Raw genomic sequence first — 20,500 nt, forward strand, 5'->3', positions numbered from 1 at the left:
GTGTCCTTCTCTGAATGAGGGAGTAGGGCTAACATCAGGGTTACAGGAGATGGCTTATGTAGACCACCCCACAGGGTGCCCGGCTCACAGTAAGCACTCTGCAAATACTAGTGAGTGGTATTGTCATTTAGACAGATTGATAGGAGAAGCTATCCAATCCCAAAGCGCTACATCCAGCATCCTTATTTTAGGTTCATAAAGATGTATATCTGGGTAAATATAATGGCTTGTTTCGAGGAAATGTTAAAATCAATATGAGACACTGAATGTACTAGAAAGATCAATTCAGACAGCCATACTGTGACCCCCCCGCAATTAATAATGCCAGCTTTCTAATGAAAGAAACAAATTCCTTATTCCAACCATTTCTGTGAGCTATAAGCAGACTCCTTTCTTTCATGAACAATATCCTGTTCATTTTGTGGCCCTTGGAAGGGCACTGCTCCATCTTGTTTTGGACTAAACCTTCATCCAAGGCAGCCTGACTATGGCTTTGGACATAGTCCAGACAGACCACAGCGTGGTCTGTCCAGAGCACACCAGTGAACACACAAACTAATCAATGATCAATGACATGTGTCCCTGAAATAGACTGGGTTCGATTAAAGGTGGTTTCAAATTCTTTGGTGTCTTTCCATTGAGAGGAATTTCCTTCTCTTGTTCTAGAGTCTGGGCTGGGCTTTGTGACTGCTTGATTGGTAGCATGCCGAAGTGACGTTCGGGGACTTCCCAGGCCAGGTCACTGGAATCCTTGCTGCTTATCCCTGAGCCTCTTGGAAGATTTGTTCTCAGAACCCTGAGCCACTGCGTCCAACCATGTGGAAAGGCCCTGAGAAAACATGGAGAGTCAGAGGGGGTCCAGCTGAGCCCAGACTTCCAGCTGTGCCTTCAAAGGTGCCAGATGTGGGGCGCCTGGGTGGCTCAGCTGGTTAAGCATCTGCCTTCAGCTCAGGTCATGATCCCAGGGTCCTGGGATTGAGCCCCATGTCAGGTTCCCTGCTCATCGGGGAGCCTGCTTCTCCCTCTCCTTCTGCCCCTCACCCTGCTCATGCTCTCTCTCTCTCTCTCACTCTGTCTCTCTCAAATAAATAAATAAAATCTTAAAAAAGAAAAGTGCCAGATGTGAGTGTGAGGCCCTTTCAGACGTTCTAACCAGCTCATCTACTAGCTGAATAACACCAAATGACCTCCATCTATACCACCGGGAATGGAAGAATCACCCCGCCGATCCCTGCCCAGGTTCCTGATCCAGGAAATCATGAGCAATAATAATATAGTGGGACTTTTAAGCCACCTGCACCTTGGGTGCTTTGTTACGTACAAACAATAGATATGTAACAGCTGGATCTGTGACTCAGGCTCAGAGGCCAAACCGACCACCAGTTAGGGCAACGGCTCAGTCACTATATCGTGGAAGACAGAAGCCCTTGTTTCAAGAAAATGAGACCAAGGGACAAAGGTCTTTTCGTAAGCCATCAGTCCTAGATGACGTTTCCAGATGAAGCTGAAAATTTGCCTTTGTGAACACTGACTCTATGGCCCGTGGGGCCAGTGCCTACCGAGGTGGCTGCCAGGAGCATCGGGGAGCCACCCTTCAGTGTAACGGGGAAGCTGCCGCAGCGTGCAAGCCATCCACTGGTGATGTAACCAGCACGCTCTATATTGTTAAAAGGTGACAGTTTGGCACGAGGACGTGTGAATTCAAGTGATTAGATGCAAACTAAAAGAGAGACGACTATTTCTGAGAGCCGTGGGTTAATTTTTTGGCTGTTCTTGGAATGGAAAATGATTGTGAATTTTGGGGGAAAAATACCCAAGCAATCTGTTTTCTTGGCCGCGTGCTACGGAGCAATTTTAAAGCATTGAAGTGCTTTCCATATTTTCTAATCACTCAAGTCCAGAACTGATTACGGCTCTCCGCATTCTCTCAGATTCACACCACCAGAGCACTGCCCGTCTTTCAGGGAGAGGTTTCACCTTGAAAGCAGGCACCGGATTCGGAAGGCACATCTTGCTACAGTGGGAACAAACACTTTAATTGCACACAGCCCCACAAGGGCCAGGTGTTTCGGAAAATCACTGATGGCTCGACTCCGAGACAAACCCAGATTCACTTTTTCTTATCTCACGGAAACAAAGCATAACCTCTCCCATGAAACAGGAAGAATGAAAAGCCCTACCAGAAAGTCAACTCTCCCAGACAAACACCAGAGAAATGTAGATTTTGGGGACTTGTGGGCATGGACGTGCACGCATGCATGCAGGCACACAGTTGTATATACATGGAATATCTCTAGAATGAGCCCTGATAATTGGGTGCTGTGTGGTTTTCTCTAGGGAGAATTGGGGGGCTGAAAAAATTGGGAGGTTGATGGCAGGGGGAGACTTATTTTTTTATCATAGCCTTTTGAATATTTTAAATTAAAAAGAATCAGGGGTACCTGGGTGGCTCAATTGGTTAAGGCCGACTCTTGATTTTGGCTCAGGTCATGATCTCAGGGTTGTGAGACGGAGCTCCGTGTCGGGCCCTAAACGCAGAGCTGAGATCTAGACCCAGAGAGTCTGGCTCTGGAATCTGTCCTCTTAATTACTACATAATACTGCCTTGCAAAAAATAAACATACTCAGTTGCCTGCTCATAATCACATTGGGGCGGATAAAATGGTTCTTTTCTTCTCACATGGCCCTTCAGGGTGATGGCTCAACACAGCCCAGATACAATCCACGCGGCTTTAGAGGGCTTTGAAATTCTGTGACTATCAGGTCAAAAGCTTGACATTGGCCACACTGCTTAATCTTTCTTGAGTTTTAGCAGCTTCTCTGTGCCAGGTACTCCGCTAGAGTTTGGGGGAAACTGGTGAATAAAATAGAGTTCCTGCTCTCTGGAAATTTACTGCATCCTCAGGGAGACAGGCAGTAAACAAATAATCACACAAATTACAATGCGAGCAATAAGGACAAATGAAAGGGGGCCCTGAGAGGTGAGGATTGGGGCTCTGATTTATACTGGGTGGCCGGGAAATGTCCTGTCGACAGCCGGCTGAAGAATGGGCAGGGGAAGTGGAAGAGGGCGGGAGAACGAAAAGGATTCTGGGTGGGGGTCATAGCCCATGCAAAGACCATGAGGCAGGAAAGAAGCACCTGTCTGAAGACAGAAAGGCCTCTGCGGCTTAAGCAAAGGGAGTCGAACCGAGTCTGGAAAAAGAGGCAGATCATATACACCATGAGAAGGAGCTCACAGTTTTTCCAAGAGCCATGGGAAGCCACTGCAGGTTATCAGTAGGAGTGACACAATCTGATTTACTTTTGAAGAGGACTACTTGGGGTGCCGTGTGAAAAACATGCAGAGGAGGAGGCAAGGGGGCAGTGAGAAACCAGTCAAGAAGGCCCCACAGGAATCCAGGCAAGCGATGGGGATGGCTCGGAATAAACAGCTGGCCGGGAGAGGAGGTGGGCTTGCGATCTCCTTGGGTGGTATGATATTTTATGCGATTAGAATAACAATGCTGGCTATGCAGAGTAATTAGGGAGCGTAAGTTCACAGGTGTGAAAATGCTTTGTCAACCGTAAAGCATTGGGCAAAGGTAACTCTTACTACAAATGAAGAAACCAAGTACTAGAGAGAGTCCAAGTTGCCCAAAGTCACACAACTCCTTAGTGGCTGGGAGGAAGCTGGTCTGCCATCCCTTCACTCTTTCTTTGGGGTGATGGCGTTGGTGGGGGGACCCAGGGGAATTAGAAGAAGGCTAGCGACCACGTGTAATTCCCTCGTCTAGTGGGCCTCTGAGCGAAGAGAGTAATGACACTCAGGACGCCCCTGGCTAAAGACTACCTCCAGTAAATAGGACTCACGATCTATGAGGCGGGGCTCCTTGGGGAATATCATGTCAGCTATAGAACTCTCTCGGGTAGAAAATGGAGACATTTCATAATCAAAATGTTCTGTAGTGAGAGGTGACCCCACGATCCTCACCTATTATTCTGGGTGAGAGCTGAGTATGTAGTGAGGGAAGACAGGACCCGGGGAGCCGTTCTTGAGGTCCCCAAATGTTCTTTCCTTCATCTGAATCTCCCGGTGACCTGTACCCCTGAAATTATTCAGCCAAGGTTTATATTGGGAAGAGCTCTGATTTATGTGACATGATATGACAGGCTCATCGCACGTGTCCCAGGCCACGCTCTTCTAATGATTCCTGTTAGCCCCCACGTAACATCAGGCCCAATTACAAGGTCCAGAGATGAAGGGAGAATATACTAGCTTACATTTGCACCCCTTGCTAGCAGCCTAACTCTGATATTTATTTGACACATAAGATATCTACCTACTGGAAAATTAAGTTTTTAGGACAGTTATGCAAGTTAAGAAACAGGATGAATCTGTGAATCAGTAAAACTTAAAGAACATAATACCGGATTCTTTGTGATGGTTCACAGGATTACCCTAGGAGGTAAACCAGGCCTGTTGAGACTGATCCTAAGCAGTTACCTGCGAGAAGTCTCCTTGGACGCTTAGCCCATCCACCACCCTCCAACTGCCAAAGAATCAGGACAATATCAATGTTCTACAGTGAACATCATTCCCCAAATTATTCACAGCCCTAAGTCATGGGGTTCTCTTCTCTCTTTTTTAAAAATGCACAATTAATCTCCATCTGCAGCCTCATTTTGGAACTGAGGAGAGATGATGAAAGAGAGCTGTCACTCCAGCTGGGAGGGAGAGAAACCTTTTTGCCTTCTCTGCCTCATCACCAACTCTTTATGCTGGAAGCATCAAAAGACAGAATCAGTACACAGACCTCAGGTCCTACTCCTGGCACAACACTCTCCAACTGTGAACTGAACTGCTGCAGATAAAGCACACCAAGGGCCCAGGGCTTCCTCTGGCAGATGCTTCCCACGAGGACAGTGGCAGCCTTGTGTGATGGAAGCGTTGTAAACATCCTCTACGCCCCCTCCCCCCGCACAAGCTCCCCAACTAACGCCTGATATTTACCTTCAGCGAGTGGGTCAAGGGTGTGAATCATGAGCTGGAAGATGCTATTCCTCATGAGACTGTTGTGGAGAGAAGCAGAACTTCCACCTCGCTGGAGACGTGGCTTAGTCTGAGCAGAGAAACCAGACAAAAACGCTGTTAGTTCTCGGAAACCATGGGCAAGTGTATTGCAGATACACTCTCACTTAAGTCTGGTGGTCACTGATTTCTGTCACATGATGACATGCTATTGTAAGAAAGATGTTTAAAGTGCATTTCAAATCCTGCCAAGGAATGGCTTTCTCACATCCTAAATGAATTCATTGCTACCATTTTTTTTTTTTTTTTGAGCTTACTAAATGCTAGTCAATGTACTACACACTTCACCCCCACTAGTTTATCTCAATCTCACGATGAGCCCTCTGAACTAGACATGGTCATCATTCCCTTTAGACAGATAAGGACACTGTCTCAGAGAAGTGAAATGAGACGAAAAATGGTGGATAGAGAAATGGATCTCAAGTTTGTTTCTCTCAAAGTTTGTTATCTGAACTGGTGGATGGTCTCTAAAATGTTTAGATTGTGCACCCTATCTATAAAAGTTTTGAGTATGCATATATGTATCTATCTCTGTCTCTATATCCACACATACCAAAATACGAGCATAGTTATGATAAAACATTTGTGAAAGGAGAAATTATGAAGAGTAATATAGAAAGTAAATGATAGAGGTACTAATATTTTCTTCTTGCTCCCCAAAAGAACAGCTTGCGTATCTCCTGGGGTACCTCATCTCTACCCTGGGGACCACAGTTCTAATTCATGAAGCCCTATGGTCTATATTAAGAGAGATATAAAGGGAAAGAACCTCCTATTAAGAATCCACTGAAAAACCTCTTGACTTCCATGCTGGGGGGAGGGGGGGGCTCCTTTTGCATAAACTACTGGTGTGACCCTTTGGCAATGAGGTGAAACTCACAGGTAAGAGAGGAAGAAAGAACTTCTAGAGATAAGTTACCAACAAACTCTTTTTATGGCTCTTTATCTTCAAAAGCAAATAAATTTGCTAAAAAAAGACACCCTACACCCGCAGTATTTGATGGATTTTTATCCTGACTAGGAAGTGCTTCCTCCCACTTTGGTTGATTTTGTGCTAGTTCTCACAGGGGAAGAGGCTTTAGAAGCAGCCAAGCTTTACAGACAGCCAGATTTAAGAGGGAGCAAGGTAAGGTAATGTGAAGGAATTAATTGCTTATTGAAATTTTGATCCAAAATCTCAACATAAAATTTTTCTGGGGCCAGGTAAAAATAAAATATGATTTTCCATGAAGTCTTCCAACTATCTACATTACAGGGCTTTCCAATATATCCCATCACAGTCAAGACCCACAAGGGGGCTTCCCAAGAAGAGTCCCCCAAGAGAGACTTCACAATCATATATATTTGGCAAGCGCCACATCCTAGACCAACCCACCTTTAGCATTTTAAGATACACATTAGACCACTGAGTGTAACACTAAAGAAATCTGGTTAACTTGGTTAACTTGGACAGTGCCCCGAGGTCTCTTATTTTGTAGAATACTTATTAACAATCGTGGTCCACCCATTTGGGGACAAAGGTGAAAGCCATGGCAACTTAAAGTATGGGCAAAATGCCAGTATGAGATACATGGAGAAATCTGAATTTCTTAGTGTGATTTTATTATCCTTGATATGCTATCAGAAATCATACTCCTAACTCTGACAGAAGAAGAATCAGAGGATATTGTGACACCGATCATGAGTTCCTCAAAGCAAGAGATTGGGTCTGTATCCCTAGCCCACTACCAGATCTGGCATATCTGATGGGCTCTCAGTGAATGTCCTGAGTCTTTGCTTTGAGCACTACAGGAGGATGGATGGGGTCATATGTATCTTTATTACTAGTCTTTTCAGTTTTAAAAATCTGTAACATTTTTAATGCGTTGTAGTATTTGATTCAGATGATGAAGTTTCAAAATATTTTAGGGGCAAGGTTAAGAGACTTGACTAGAGTTGAAATGTAATCACTGTTTGATGGCTGAACACACAAAACTCTGAAGGTCATTTCCTTGCCATCTTGCACATTACAGAATGGGATATGTTAACTGGATAGGAACTGGAAAATGTGTTTGTTGTTAATAATTTGTCATAATCACTGTTACTATGCTCATTCTGGGAAACTGGAAGAACTTTGTTGTGGAGATCTTCACTGGCAAAGAATGATATCTCTTTGGGTATTCTTTTGGGTATTAGGTATATATTAAATACATAAGTCTCATGCAGCATTTCTTTTGATGAAACCAAAAGAAATTTCCAATCAGAAATTAAGGGCATGCAGATACATAAAAAATAGATATCAAGCATTAGATCCCACACTGTCCCCAAATATCAGCTCAACATCCCATGGGATGCAGTTTGGAAATATTTCCTTCTTTCAACTCACATCAAAGTTTATGCCAAATGAAAGAGAGAAGGCAAACTTTTTGAAATCTAGTCCCAGAAATAATTTGAGTATCAGTGAATATCAGAATACAGTTGACACTAATTATAGGACTGAGTATACGTATATACCGGTAGATTGAGCCGTTTAAGTATCCCAAGGGGGAGGATGGTTTGTTGAGCACATGAGCCCTCCTCCCCAGCCCTGTCCCACACTCTCCACAGGCACACGAACAGGTAAAGACAGAGCCACTTCTTCCTACCGGTAGAGCCTGCTCATCCTTGTCCCTGGCTGTAGATGACTGCAGAAGAGAAAAAGGCAAAAAACAAAAGACAAAGAAATAAATAAACAACAAGTCCCATGTCGGTTTTACATTTAATAACAAGCATCAGTATAAGGAAAGATTTGACTCTTTCTGCTTCTGGGCAGGGAGGAACCAACACAGGGGGCCAACGGTATAGATTACTAGCCAATATATAATGGTTTATCGAGGCCCATGGTACATTCTCCTGAATGCTCAAAAAGGTGAATGGCCATCCCAAATGCCCAGCAATGGAGGGCAGTTCAATCCACTATGGCCCATCCGTGCAGTGGAATCCCATGGGGTCATTAAAATAAACGAGGTAAGTACACATGTACTGACATGCAAAAATATCTAAGATATACTGTTCAAGTGACAAAAATTAAGATCTTATCTGTAATGTCATTTTATAGAGGAAAATAAATGAACAAAGCTTTAGTATATGTAAAGAAAAAATGCTGCAAGAATCAACAGCAAACCAGTATTGGTGGTTATTGTTGGGGGCTGGGATTACAAGGAAGTATCATCTTCCAAGTATTTTGGAGGGAGTCCACATTCACCACCCCATATATGGTGAATAAAATAAATCCTGAAGAATTTGGACCCCTGAATTGAAGACTAAGATCATCACATGCAGAATTCAGATAACACACCTTTTCTGCCTCTACCACTTCAAGTTTTCCATTCTAAAAATGGAAATATCTGTCAAGTAGAGAAAGGTTGACTAAAACACCAGGGCACTTGAGGGCCTGGTTATCTGTTAGGAGAGAACACTGAAAAAGGGACACAGGAGTTCTACCAACATGACCCACCCAGCTGGCTTTGCTTTGTCAATTTAATAGGCATCCTCCTTCAGCAGAACCAGGGCACCATCCCGTTATCTTTCCAATAATGTGCAGGTACCTTGTGACTTTCCTCATGCTCAGACCACACTGCTTTTGTCACTACACCTCCACTACGGGTTCATACAGCAAGAACAAACTGGAACCCTGCTCCCGGCTTGCCTCTGGTCCTCCCCATTAGTGTCTTTGGTGATCAATGTCTTCAGGAATAATCAATCCCATATGGAGATGAGTACACGGTGCAGAGCTGTTTTAGAACCTGCATGAACCCAGGCTCTCTTTTTTAGTCCTACCACACGTCTTTATATATAAAGAATGTTAAGTTGCTCCCATATCCCACCTAAAATATACATTTCCGTGTACAGAAATGGAAAGGATTCTTATAATCCTTTTATGATTTTTATTTGAAATTATTGGCTACATGCAATTCATTTAATTATGACTGGCATGCTTGAGATCTTGGAACATGAGAAACTGAATCCATAATTTGTTTTCACATATATTGTAACTTTTAAGAAGACTAAATCTCATACTTAATGAAGTTGATACTAAATATTTGTAGACATTCAGTTAAACATATAATAATCTTGTGAGTACCTTTTTTAGATTTTAGAGTCAATATAAACATATATTTTTTCTTCTGGTTCCAAACATTTTTATGGGCCCTTGAAGAGCTTGTAAATCTCAGGCCCAGACAGAATTGTTCTGCACTGGCTGTAATTTTTTTTTTTTTTTTTTTTTTTTGAGAGGGAGCGAGGTGGGGGGGGGTCAGAGGGAGAGAGAGGGAGAGAATCCCAAGCAGGCTCCACGCCTAGTGCAGAGCCTGACAAGGGGCTGGATCTCACGACCTTGAGATCGTGACCTGAGCAGAAATCAAGAGTCAGATGCTTAACTGACTGCGCCACCCAGGCGCCCCTGCACTGGTGGTAATCTCTAAGCACAGCCCTTGGGCATTCTAAATTCGCCATTCCCTTGATTTGGGGCTTTCTCTCAGAGACTTCCCCAAAAACATGAATAAGGTAATATCGCTGATTCCCTAGTTCCCAGGAATGTGCTTGGAGACTGAAGTGGACCTGAAATTGTTCTTTGATTTCCCGTTTTTTGCTCTGAAGGCACTGTATGACCCCACTTCTCTCTGGCAGGTCCTTTCATTTTCTCTTCTTCTACATCAGACAGCTCAACAAATGGCCCCACATTTTACAGAACAATCCCCCAGGGAAGTTAACCAGTGCAGCAAGCTCAGCCTTTGGACATACAACGAGATTAGCTGTCAGAGCACGCCTTTTCAGTTAGCAAATTTATACCTTGTGGCTAAATGGGAGACAAATAATTAGGAGCTGGGATTGATACCACGGTGACACTGCAGAACATGAAGGAACAGGATGAAAAGGAGGAAAGAACTGGGTGGTCTTTATAAGAGCAAAACCGTAACCAGCCACAAGTTTGGATTTAAAAAAATATATATATATATATTTAAAGAAAATATGTGAGGAAGGAAAAAAATCAAACCTGTCTTTTGGTCTGCAGGGGAGAAAAAAAGATCTGCCCCATTGACTTCCTTTTTCTCTCACAAGCAAGATGGATCCTAAGACACAATAAATGGAAGGGAAAGGCCTTGTGCATTTCTACAAAGAAAAAAGTGAGTGCAGAGCAAGGTCTGGACTCCTTTACAAAATCTCCCACTGTTTCATGTCAGCAGAAGTTGACATCATTAGTTTTCTTTTAAGTGTAACTTGCAGACATGAATATATATCAGATTACAACATGTATATTTCATTATATACATAAATGGCAACTGAGGTCATTAAGATACCCCTCCACTTTCCTTTTATGTAGCCCTGTTGCAAAAGAAATGAGAAGTGTGCCCTATGGTCATAACTGCTCATTTTTGGAGGTTCACCCACATCTACTGATAATTCCTCATGCTCATGGGACTCAGCCTCACCTTAACGGCATGGGGTGAAGCCGCTTCACAGTCCTAGTGATGTGATGCTGATTATGTCAGGAATTCAACTTCAAATGGGTATTAATTACACTGGAAGTAACTAGTGAAGATAACAAAGAAAAGATCCAGATGTGTATAGCCGATACTTATAGGCCTGTAGTATTTCTAACCACTGAATAATTTAGCTAACTACCTGGGTTTGGCGTTGGCCTCAGTGTTGTGAATTTATTTTCAGGGCCACTGAACAGGCGGCAAGTTCATTTTCATCCACTGTATACTACAGAAGACAGCTTCTTCAAAAGAAGACTAATGGGATTTTAAGGATTAATCTTGGCATTCTTCTTATGCATTTTGTGTTTAAATGCCCTCGATTTTAAACCCCCCAAAATACCACACATTTGGGCTGTACTAATTTGAAAACCCAATTCCTGGTGGTCAGTTGAAAGGCTGTACCGGCTACAGGAAAAATTTGTTAAGCCAACTGGGAACATATGTGGAAATTCTTGAGGAATATTTAAAAGAATTCATAAAATGCATCCCCAAGGGTCCCAGGTTGGTGTATCAACACAGACCCTCCTCTTCATTCATGAAAGAGGGACATCTACAAGGCCAGGCTATAAGGAATACATCTTTTACTTAAAAGAAAATATTGTAATTCAACCTTTTATTTAGCTTAAACTAGCCTCCTCCCTCATCACTGCAAGTAAGTGAGAAATTGAGCAACTGGAAGGATGCCATTAATATCTGTTGTTCTCCCTGGTAGAAACCTCAATTCTATATAGGAATTTTGCTACCTATTTGTTACATGGCTTGGAAGTGCCCCACACCCATTAAAAAACCCATAGCCCATTCAGAAAGCATTTTTTAAAAAGATTTTTATTTATTTATTTGAGAGAGAGAGAATGAGAGACAGAGAGCATGAGAGGGAAGAGGGCCAGAGGGAGAAGCAGACTCCCTGCCGAGCAGGGAGCCCGATGTGGGACTCGATCCCGGGACTCCAGGATCATGACCCAAGCCGAAGGCAGTCGCTTAACCAACTGAGCCACCCAGGCGCCCCGGAAAGCATTTTTAAGACTATGAACCATTCATAAACCCTTAAATTGTTTCTCTTCCTTTGACCTCAGAAACCACCGGTTGAGCAATGATTTCTGTGACTCCAAAGTGATCTGAACTTATACAGAGCTTTGCCTCACATACAGGCCCCCACTTCCACCTCAGACGCATCAACATTAGGCAAATATGACACAGTGTAGCTTTATCATAACCACACAGTCCTTGTTTCACTCTGACCAGTAAATGCCCACCCGCAAATCACATAATCGAATGGGTCCCTGGAAGATGTCATGTACCAAAAGACAACTGGACAGTGGTATGGCATCAGAGATAAGCAATTACTCACAACAGTCAAGGAACATCCATCAACTTCTGCCACTATAATCTCTCACTAGATCTGTGAAATGCACCAGAATTTATTGTGCCAAGGACCCAGAAGCACTGTACAGAGTCTATAAAAACAAATTTGAAAGTATTACTGTTTTGTCATAAATGTGACCTAAAACATATATGCCAGTGATTAGAAATGTTAATCCAATATTTAACTGACATTATTATGGCGTCTTGGAATTTAGAAAGGTTGGGTGGAAGGGAATGATGGATTTTTGCTTAGGAAATTAACAAGGTTGTATGAAATGACGTCTTCTTTTTCTTTCAATACACTTAGCTGTAACAAACAATAACTTTCAAAACCTCTCCTGGAAAGAGATGAATAAACCTCAAAGTCTATGGGAAGACTAGAAGGTACAAAAGTCTCAAGCCTGAAAATCTAAAAGGAAAGAAATCTTACCACTTAATCAGATGCAAAATCATCACTGTCTCCCTCTATTTTTGGTCTTAGCAGACTCTCTAAAACATTGAAGGGGGAGGGATTAAATAAACTCCTAAAGAAAGTAATACTAAGAGATGTAAATTCAAATGACTTTTACCATTGGTTGCTGGGTAATTATCCCACTATCTCTGCCCATTAAGAAAGTGAGAGTCTCAAAGATTAATGAAGGACTGCAGGTGGCAGCCCAGGATGCAGGAATACCCACTTTGCAACCCTGGTTTAAAGAAACACCTTGGGGGGCACCTGGGTGGCTCAGTCGGTTAAGCGTCTGCCTTCGGCTCAGGTCATGATCCCAGGGTTCTAGGATCGAGTCTCGCATCAGGCTCTCTGCTCAATGGGGACACTGCCTCTCTCTCTCCCTCTACCTGCCGCTCTGCCTACTTCTGACCTCTCTCTCTGTCAAATAAATAAATAAAATCTTTTAAAAAAATAAACACATTGGAAAAAATAAGAAAGAAACACACTGGAATGGAATGGAAAGAAAGGGTAGAAAATAAGTAAAAAGTGTAGCAATGGAAGCTCACATTTTGGAAGCAAAGCGTTTAAATGGTTTGCTTGAATAATTCCCATGATCATATAATATTTGGGATGGTAGAAAAAAATTTCAAAAGAATAGGTATTGCCCAAAATAATGACAGTTAAGGAACAACATTTTGCGTTGTAGAACAGAGTGGCTTCTGGGATGAGGAAAATTCCATTTTTCAGGATGGTGCGAGGTGACTTGTGTAGGACACCGTAGGATGGTTTACTGGGCATATCCTAATTTGGCAGCTGAGGGAGGAGGAGATGACAGAGCAGGTTATATTTCCTTGACTTGGCTTCCACGAATCAGCATGTCTCCCATATCTTAGTAGGTCTGGTTTTGATCAGGAAGCTCTGGAGGTTGGAAAATTCAGAGAAGGCAGAACTCACGCCTGAGCCAAAAGGACCTTCCCCACCCCAGGAACTCTGCAAGTTTCTGTTCAACACTTTCACTTAACAGGATGTCACTTGTGAGAAGAAAAAGGGAAATATCTGGATCAGAAAGGCTGCAGGCTTAGCCGTGAATTCAATTTCTGCTGGAGCCATTTCTCATTGGGTAACATTCTGAACTAGAAGTTCTCTGAATCCAGGAAGCCAGGCTGTGCAGAGATGATATGTGAACGTGTCCAGTATGAGCACCTCTCACATCTGTTGAGTCGTGATTTGGATAGGGTGAAATAAGGTCCCAGTTAAAACCTGAAAAAAGCTTACCCCATGAGAGGGCAGCTACTCATAACAGATGGGATGGGGCAACTGTTATGATCTACTCTAAAATTGGTAGGAGATACAGTTTGGAAATTCCCGCTAAGGCCAAGGGGACAGTAACTGACCAGCTGAAATCTACACAACTGCATATTATCAGTGTCTCCAAACTTCACTGATCATATACCATTATCCAAAAATTCTGAGCAAGTATCACATACATAATGTGAATGTCTATCATCTATCTTCTAAATGTATTTTGTAAAAAAAGATTATTTGAGAGCACACTTGTGTGTGCACATGAGGGGGGAGGGGCAGAGGGAGAGACTTTTTAAGCGGACTCCCTGCTGAGCTCTTGGGCTGGATCTCAAGACCCATGAGATCATGACCCGAGCTGAAACCCAGAGTTGGACGCCTAACCGACTGAGCCACCCAGGCACCCCTATCACCAACTATCTATCTATCTATCTATCTATCTATCTATCTATCTATCTATCTATCCATCTATCTATCTATCTATCCATCTATCTATCAATCTATCCGTCCATTCAACCATCCATCCATCCATCTATCATCTATCCTGTTTATGTGCTGCTGTCAATCATTAAGTAAACATAGACTAATTTCTTCTCTCTCTATTTTAAAAGATTTATTTATTTATTTTTGAGAGAGAGAGAGAGAGAGAGAGAGAGATTTGGGGGGATGAGGAGGAGAGAGAGAGAGAATCCAAGCAGAGTCCGCACTGAGTGAGGAGCCCCACACGGGGCTCGATCCCACGACCTGGAGATCATGACCTAGGCTGAAACCCAAGAGTTGGACGCTTAACCGACTGTGCCACCCAGGCGCCCCTCTTCTCTCTCTTTTTAAGAAAATAATACTTAAGTTGGTACACAGAAAAACAGTAATCCTCTTTATATAAATGGAGAGAAAGAAGTGGGATGTTCCTCAGCCTGTTTCTGTACGCAGGATGCTAAGCTCCTGTGTTAATTCACTTAATTTAGGAATTAACAACCCAACTATCACTGTCATCTCTCATCTCCCCGCCAAAATCCAGATGTAGTTAATATACTTCGTTGTATTCCTTGAGCAATCCTCACAATTGCTAATGAACCGTTTTGATATGCCAATCAAACACAATCTGCTAGTGGTATTCTGGCTATAGTTACACAAATTTCCTTTGACCAGCAAAGAATCCCAAATGCACTCACATATTAGGTCTGGATTGCCTTGCTTCTTTGAAGGAAAAGTGTCTAAGAGGATGTGAGTTTTAAAGAAAACTCCAACAAATGCTGGTGCTGGATAAACCACAGACCGATTTGCCGCAAATCAAACAGATTCCAGTCATAATGGATAACATTTACTGAAAGTTCAATATGTGCCAAGTGCTTTATATATAAATATCTCATTGAACCCTCAAAATAGGTATTATAACCGCTCCTGCCACCTTTAATACATAAGGACCCTGAGGCTGATGGAAGTTGGATAATTTGTTCAAGGCCATGTAGCTAGTCAGTGGCAGAGTTGGGATATGAATTCAGACAGCTGGGCTCCAGAGCCCAAGCACCAGAGAAACGAGAAAGGGGAATTTTCCTTGCAGCGGCCTGTGGGAAGGAGCCTGGAGGCACTAGACTCCAAATACAATAAAAAGTTTGTGTACATTAAAAGCTATTTATGAGCTCTAACTTCCAATAGAGGCCAGAAAATGGTATTGCTAAGTGACTGATGTGAACGAAAAATGACAGGTTTTATTTGTGTTTGGTACAAAAAGTGGATGCCTGGGAATGCAGCAAGAATAGAGGTTATTTTCTCTGTCTCTCCCAGCATTATTATTTAGACTCACCTATAATTATCATGAATTTTCATTATTGGTTCTATCTCTTGAAGGTCATGGAGGCACTTTTTATGACCTTCACAATAGCGTAAGTTCAAATTAACTCTGCAAATTAGATTATCCATGTATCAGGTTGACGTGTATGAAGGAGTTTATAGCTCAGCAGTAGGTGGGAAAAGTTGGGGCCCTCCTGTGGTCCCGTTTATCACTGTGGATGTACGATATCAGTCTATATTTAGTTGACTTGGAAGCACGTTATGCCCAGTCTTCAATTTATTTCTGTCACTTGAAGGACTACTGCTGTTTCTTTGTTTCAAGGAAAGAACAGCTCAAAAAAAAAAAAAATTAGATAATCACATTCTCAGTGTCTGAAGCATTAGTGAGAGACTCTGAATAGGAAGTTTTGAATTAAAAAATTCAGTCATTTAAAAATACTTGTTTGATAATATTTATTGGTCACTTACTATATGCCAGGCATTCTTCCAGGTTCTAGGGATACATATGTGACCAAAACTGTAAGAAATCTCTGTCCTTGCGGAGCTCACATCCCAGAATATATTATTATTGTAAAATTAACTAGACAGAAAGGATAGTAGTTAGATCACTTAACATTAAGTGTTATATTTAAGGATATACTTAAGTGAATCAACTGTGGCCTAACCATAACTTTTATAAACAACCTTATGATTAATTTATTAACCACACATTAAACATCCACTCTGGTTTGAAGAGAAGCTGGCAAAGGCTATGAAGAATATAAAGAACACAATTCTGTCTATAGAATTATAAACCCAGCATAGAGAAAAGGGCACTAAATATTTAAAGTGCATCTTGAAAGTAATAAAATTGGAAGTGTGATTAATTTTTGGCAATATTATTGGCAACAAACTTTGTAAAAGAACTTTCACATTTTTAAGACTAAAAAAAAGAAACTGAACTCCAAGGAGAACAAAAGACTGTAATTTGAATGTAACTTTATGATTTTGGTATATGCAACTTTTCACTTTTATGATCTCCTAGATACAGTGTAACCTCATTAATATAACATATTGATTCTCCACCACATTTTAACTTGTGATCTAGAAATTTCACTTTCACCATACCAGCACCTGGCTCCTACGGGATGTGATACAATTTCCACATGCGCAGAAAATGAGAGATGCCAGATTTCCTCACCTTGGTTTTGGAATTCCCAGGAGGCAAATGTGTATTGCATAAACCCAACTTAAATATTTAATAATACAAATGAAAATGTAATTAAACTTTGTGTAAAACAATAAAGGGCACAACTATGAAGTATACAACATTTCCTGTCGAAAATGTACTGATATTGAGAATTGGTCCCATTTCTTGACCTGCTCTCTTGTTCCCAAGAGAACCCAGGAGGGAACTAAGATCATTCATGTCACAGAGATGGGACAGTAATGGCATTCATTTGGGACACTGCTTGGCTACATCCATATTTCATTCACACTTGCTGTATCTCCCTATTTGCTTCCTAGTTCATTCTTTTATATTACTTGTCTCATTTCTCTCTTTCCCATTACTGAACACCCTTCTGAGGGCAGAGACCATTTTTCCCCATTTTACATTATTTCATAGTACCTAGCACAGTGGTGCTAGATGCATGTTGAAAATGAAATAAGCCTGGTGATGGGTATTAAAGAGGGCACATATTGAATGGAGCACTGGGTGTTATATGCAAACGATGAGTCATGGAACACTACATCAAAAGCTAATGATGTAATAATGTATGGTGATTAACATAACATAAATAAAAATAAATAAATAAGTGAAATTAGATATATTTTTTAATGAGCCTATATGCTCAAGTATAGCAAAGTTGGAGGCAAATGGCTTCTTTTCAGCCCAACATGGAACCATGTCACTGTTCTCTTACCATTTGATACTGCTAATGACCCCACTCTTTCTTGATTTATTCTCCTCCCATGTATCTGAGATGTATACACTGACCAGGCCTCTATTTCCTCATTCTTGTGCAAATGTAACAATATAAAACCTCCCTTCTTTGAACTCCTATTTTAAAATTGGCATTTCACACTTATTCCTGATTGCTGGTGTTTGCCACTTTGCTTGCTTGGCTGGGATTGTCAACCTCTTGAACATAGGTATCTTCGCAACTTTGAACATTGATGTCTTGATTGACAGTTGCAAAGAGGTGGGTCTAGGGCTTTGCAAGGAAGGAGGATGCTCAAATAGGCAGGAAACTCATTCTGAGAGGGAAAAGAGTTGAGGGGCCTGGATCCAGTGTTGGGGCTAAGACCAGGGTCAGCAGAAACTATTTTGACTAATAGAGAGTGGCATCAGCAAACAATTCTTTGGCTTAGTCCCTGGGACCATGTGCCCAGTCACTATTGCATGGGTCCTTTAACCTGAGAGAGCCAGTCTTCCTTTTGGTGGTCCAATACAGGTGCACCTGTCCTACCAATGGCAGAGGAGAGTGTGGTAGTAGTGATCTTTTAGCTGGCAGAAGCACTGAACGGAACAAGGCATTAAGGAGCAGGTCCATTGGGCAAGGACCATGATATACCTGGGCACCCCAGGAAAGCAGAGTGCCTGGTGAGGACTAGAAGTCCCACGAATGGGCTTGACATGAAGATGGTTAAATTCTAAATTGTCCCCCTAAGACTACTGCAATCGAGGGAAGTGAGAGTCACATTGAGGTTCAAATTTATCCTCAACATCTTCTGGGCTCACTTACCTTTCCTATCCAGAAGGCAAATTGCCATTTTAGCTCTTTTATTTGTGTCCTATCCTGGATATGACCAAGTTATTCCCTCTTGCTCCATATGCCACATATTTTCCTTCATGGTATCTTCAAAATCACTCATTCCGTCTCCAACACATACTTAATGAGCACCTTATTTATATGTGCTGAACTGTTCTAGGTATGGGGATACAACAGGGAATCAAACAGCCCAAATCCTTGCTCTTGTGGAACTTATATTCCAGTTTAAATCTCTCTTCTCAGACATAGTCTTCCAATTAAGTAGCAACAGCAGAGTTCATATAGAAAACCCCTGCTGACTTTTGCTGAGCACTAACTACGCTTGAGATACTGTGCTAAATGCTCACCTTTTTCACAATCCTAGGTGGTAGAAACTAATAGGAAGCACTTAAAAAAAGAAAACCTTTTCACTTTGAAATAATTACAGATTAACAGATAATTACGGATTAACACAACCGATTGTAGTTGCAAAAAAAAAGTGTACAGGGCGGTCCTATGCACCCTTAACAGGTCTCCCCCACCCCAAGATTACATCTCATATTAACTATAGTTCAATATCACAGACAAGAAGCTGACTTTGGTACAATCAATAGAGTTCATTCAGATTTCACCAGTTATATGTGCATTTCCTTGTCATTGTGTATGGTGTGTGTGTCACCCTGTGCAATTTAATCACATGTGTACCTTCATGTAACCACTGATGCAACTGAAATAGTTAAGTGTATCATTACCACAAGCTTGCCTTGTGCTACCCCTTTATATCTCTATCCACCCCCTCTCCTCATCCCTAACCACTGATCTGTTATTCATCTAAATTATTTCATGATTTTATGTAAGTGGGATCATGCAGAATGTATCTTTTTGAGACTGGCTTTTCCCACTCGGTTCGACTTCCTTGAAGTTCATCCAAGCTGTTGCATGTATCAAGAGTTTGTTCCTTTTTTACTGTTGAGTCGTATTCTATGGTATGGACATACCACCTCCTCCCATTGAAGGACTTTTGGATAGTTTCCAGTTTGGGACCATTGTGAATAAAACTATGAACACTGATGTACAAATGTCTGCATAAAAATAAGTTTCATTTCTCTGGGATACATGCCCAAGAATACAATTTCCGGGTCATAAGACCATTTTTAGTTTTAGGAAAAAACTGCCAAACTATTTTCCGGAGTGGCTATACCATTTTATATTCCCACTGGCAATGTATGAATGATCCAGCTCTTTTGCTTTCTTGCCAGCATTTGGTATTGTCATTATTTATTTTAGCCATTCTAATAGGCACAGTGATATCTCATTGTGATTTTAATGTGCATTTCTCGAACGGTTTATGATGTTGAACATTTTTCACGTACTTACTTGCCTGGGTCCAAGGCACTACTCCCTTTGCATTCTCTAAGTAAACATAAAACACCCTCTGAATTCACCTTCCAGGCAGGATAGAAGGAAATTTATTCAGTAAATGGAAGCCATCTAATCTTCATAAAACTATTTAGGGAAATCAAGAGCTTTAATCATTAACTTTTCTTTGAACAAAAAGTACATGATTTTAAAAGTATTTTCAAACATCATGCATCCTTCTAATCACATAAAAACAAAGTATAAACAGAAAAAGAGAGATGAAACTGAGGTCTGCCATTTAGGGAAGACAGTGCTCTATTTTTGCTGGTGAAATAGTAATGGACTAACGATGTTGGAAGGTTCAGGCCTTAAAATAAAATTTCTGGTTCCAGATAGTGGCTGTGTTCTCCTAGGGCATATCTTATCTGTTATCTGTCAATAGCATAGCGGAAATTGTGTACTATTGAAAACAGATGTAGCCTTGCAGTAACAGAAATGGAAAAGATATGCTCTGGGAATCCTAACTGCATTACACTCAAATGGAGCCAGGAGGTATGGATACTATGATTAGTACCATCTTCTTGGCCAAATATTCAGCACTATTTTCAGTGCTGGAATTAAAAATCTGTTGCAGAATTAGGGAATGATGACACGGGGAATATCTTGTAGAAGCAGCTTTCTTTGTAACTACTGCTGGCTCTGAAGCCTTGGTTTTAACCATTAGGAATTTCTCAAAATAGTTCTACACACATCATTTTGTAGCAGGTTCTACTACACGAGTTATTGCCTGGAGAGCTTCTTAACTGCTCATAATAATCACATAATGCTGTATAAAGTATGATATGTCATCATTGGAAGTTTATTATTTGCTAAAGTATAGTAGAAACACTGGACATCTTTGGGCAGGATTCTAAACCACAATGAAAAATATACTGGACCGAAGAGAAAATGA

The 20,500-nt window shown here is 41.5% G+C and overlaps 1 protein-coding gene across 3 annotated transcripts in view; it reads right to left on the minus strand.

Annotated features, from left to right (window-relative positions):
• The window catches only part of SLC24A2 (solute carrier family 24 member 2), a 241,164-nt gene that overhangs the window by 89,761 nt on the left and 130,903 nt on the right, over positions 1 to 20,500 (minus strand). For 2 of the 3 annotated variants that reach the window (XM_073880865.1, XM_073880863.1), the window contains exons 3-4: positions 7,696 to 7,734; positions 4,994 to 5,102 (exon numbers count right to left, since the gene is read on the minus strand). In XM_073880865.1, the coding sequence (XP_073736966.1) occupies positions 4,994 to 5,102; positions 7,696 to 7,734 (148 nt within the window). The remainder of the gene's footprint in view (positions 1 to 4,993; positions 5,103 to 7,695; positions 7,735 to 20,500) is intronic. The other variant, XM_073880864.1, reaches the window with a different exon arrangement.

The sequence above is a fragment of the Callorhinus ursinus genome, unplaced genomic scaffold (genome assembly GCF_003265705.2).
Source record: "Callorhinus ursinus isolate GAN/ISIS: 27379988/994484 unplaced genomic scaffold, GSC_fseal_2.0 scaffold39, whole genome shotgun sequence".
Lineage (NCBI taxonomy): Eukaryota > Metazoa > Chordata > Mammalia > Carnivora > Otariidae > Callorhinus > Callorhinus ursinus.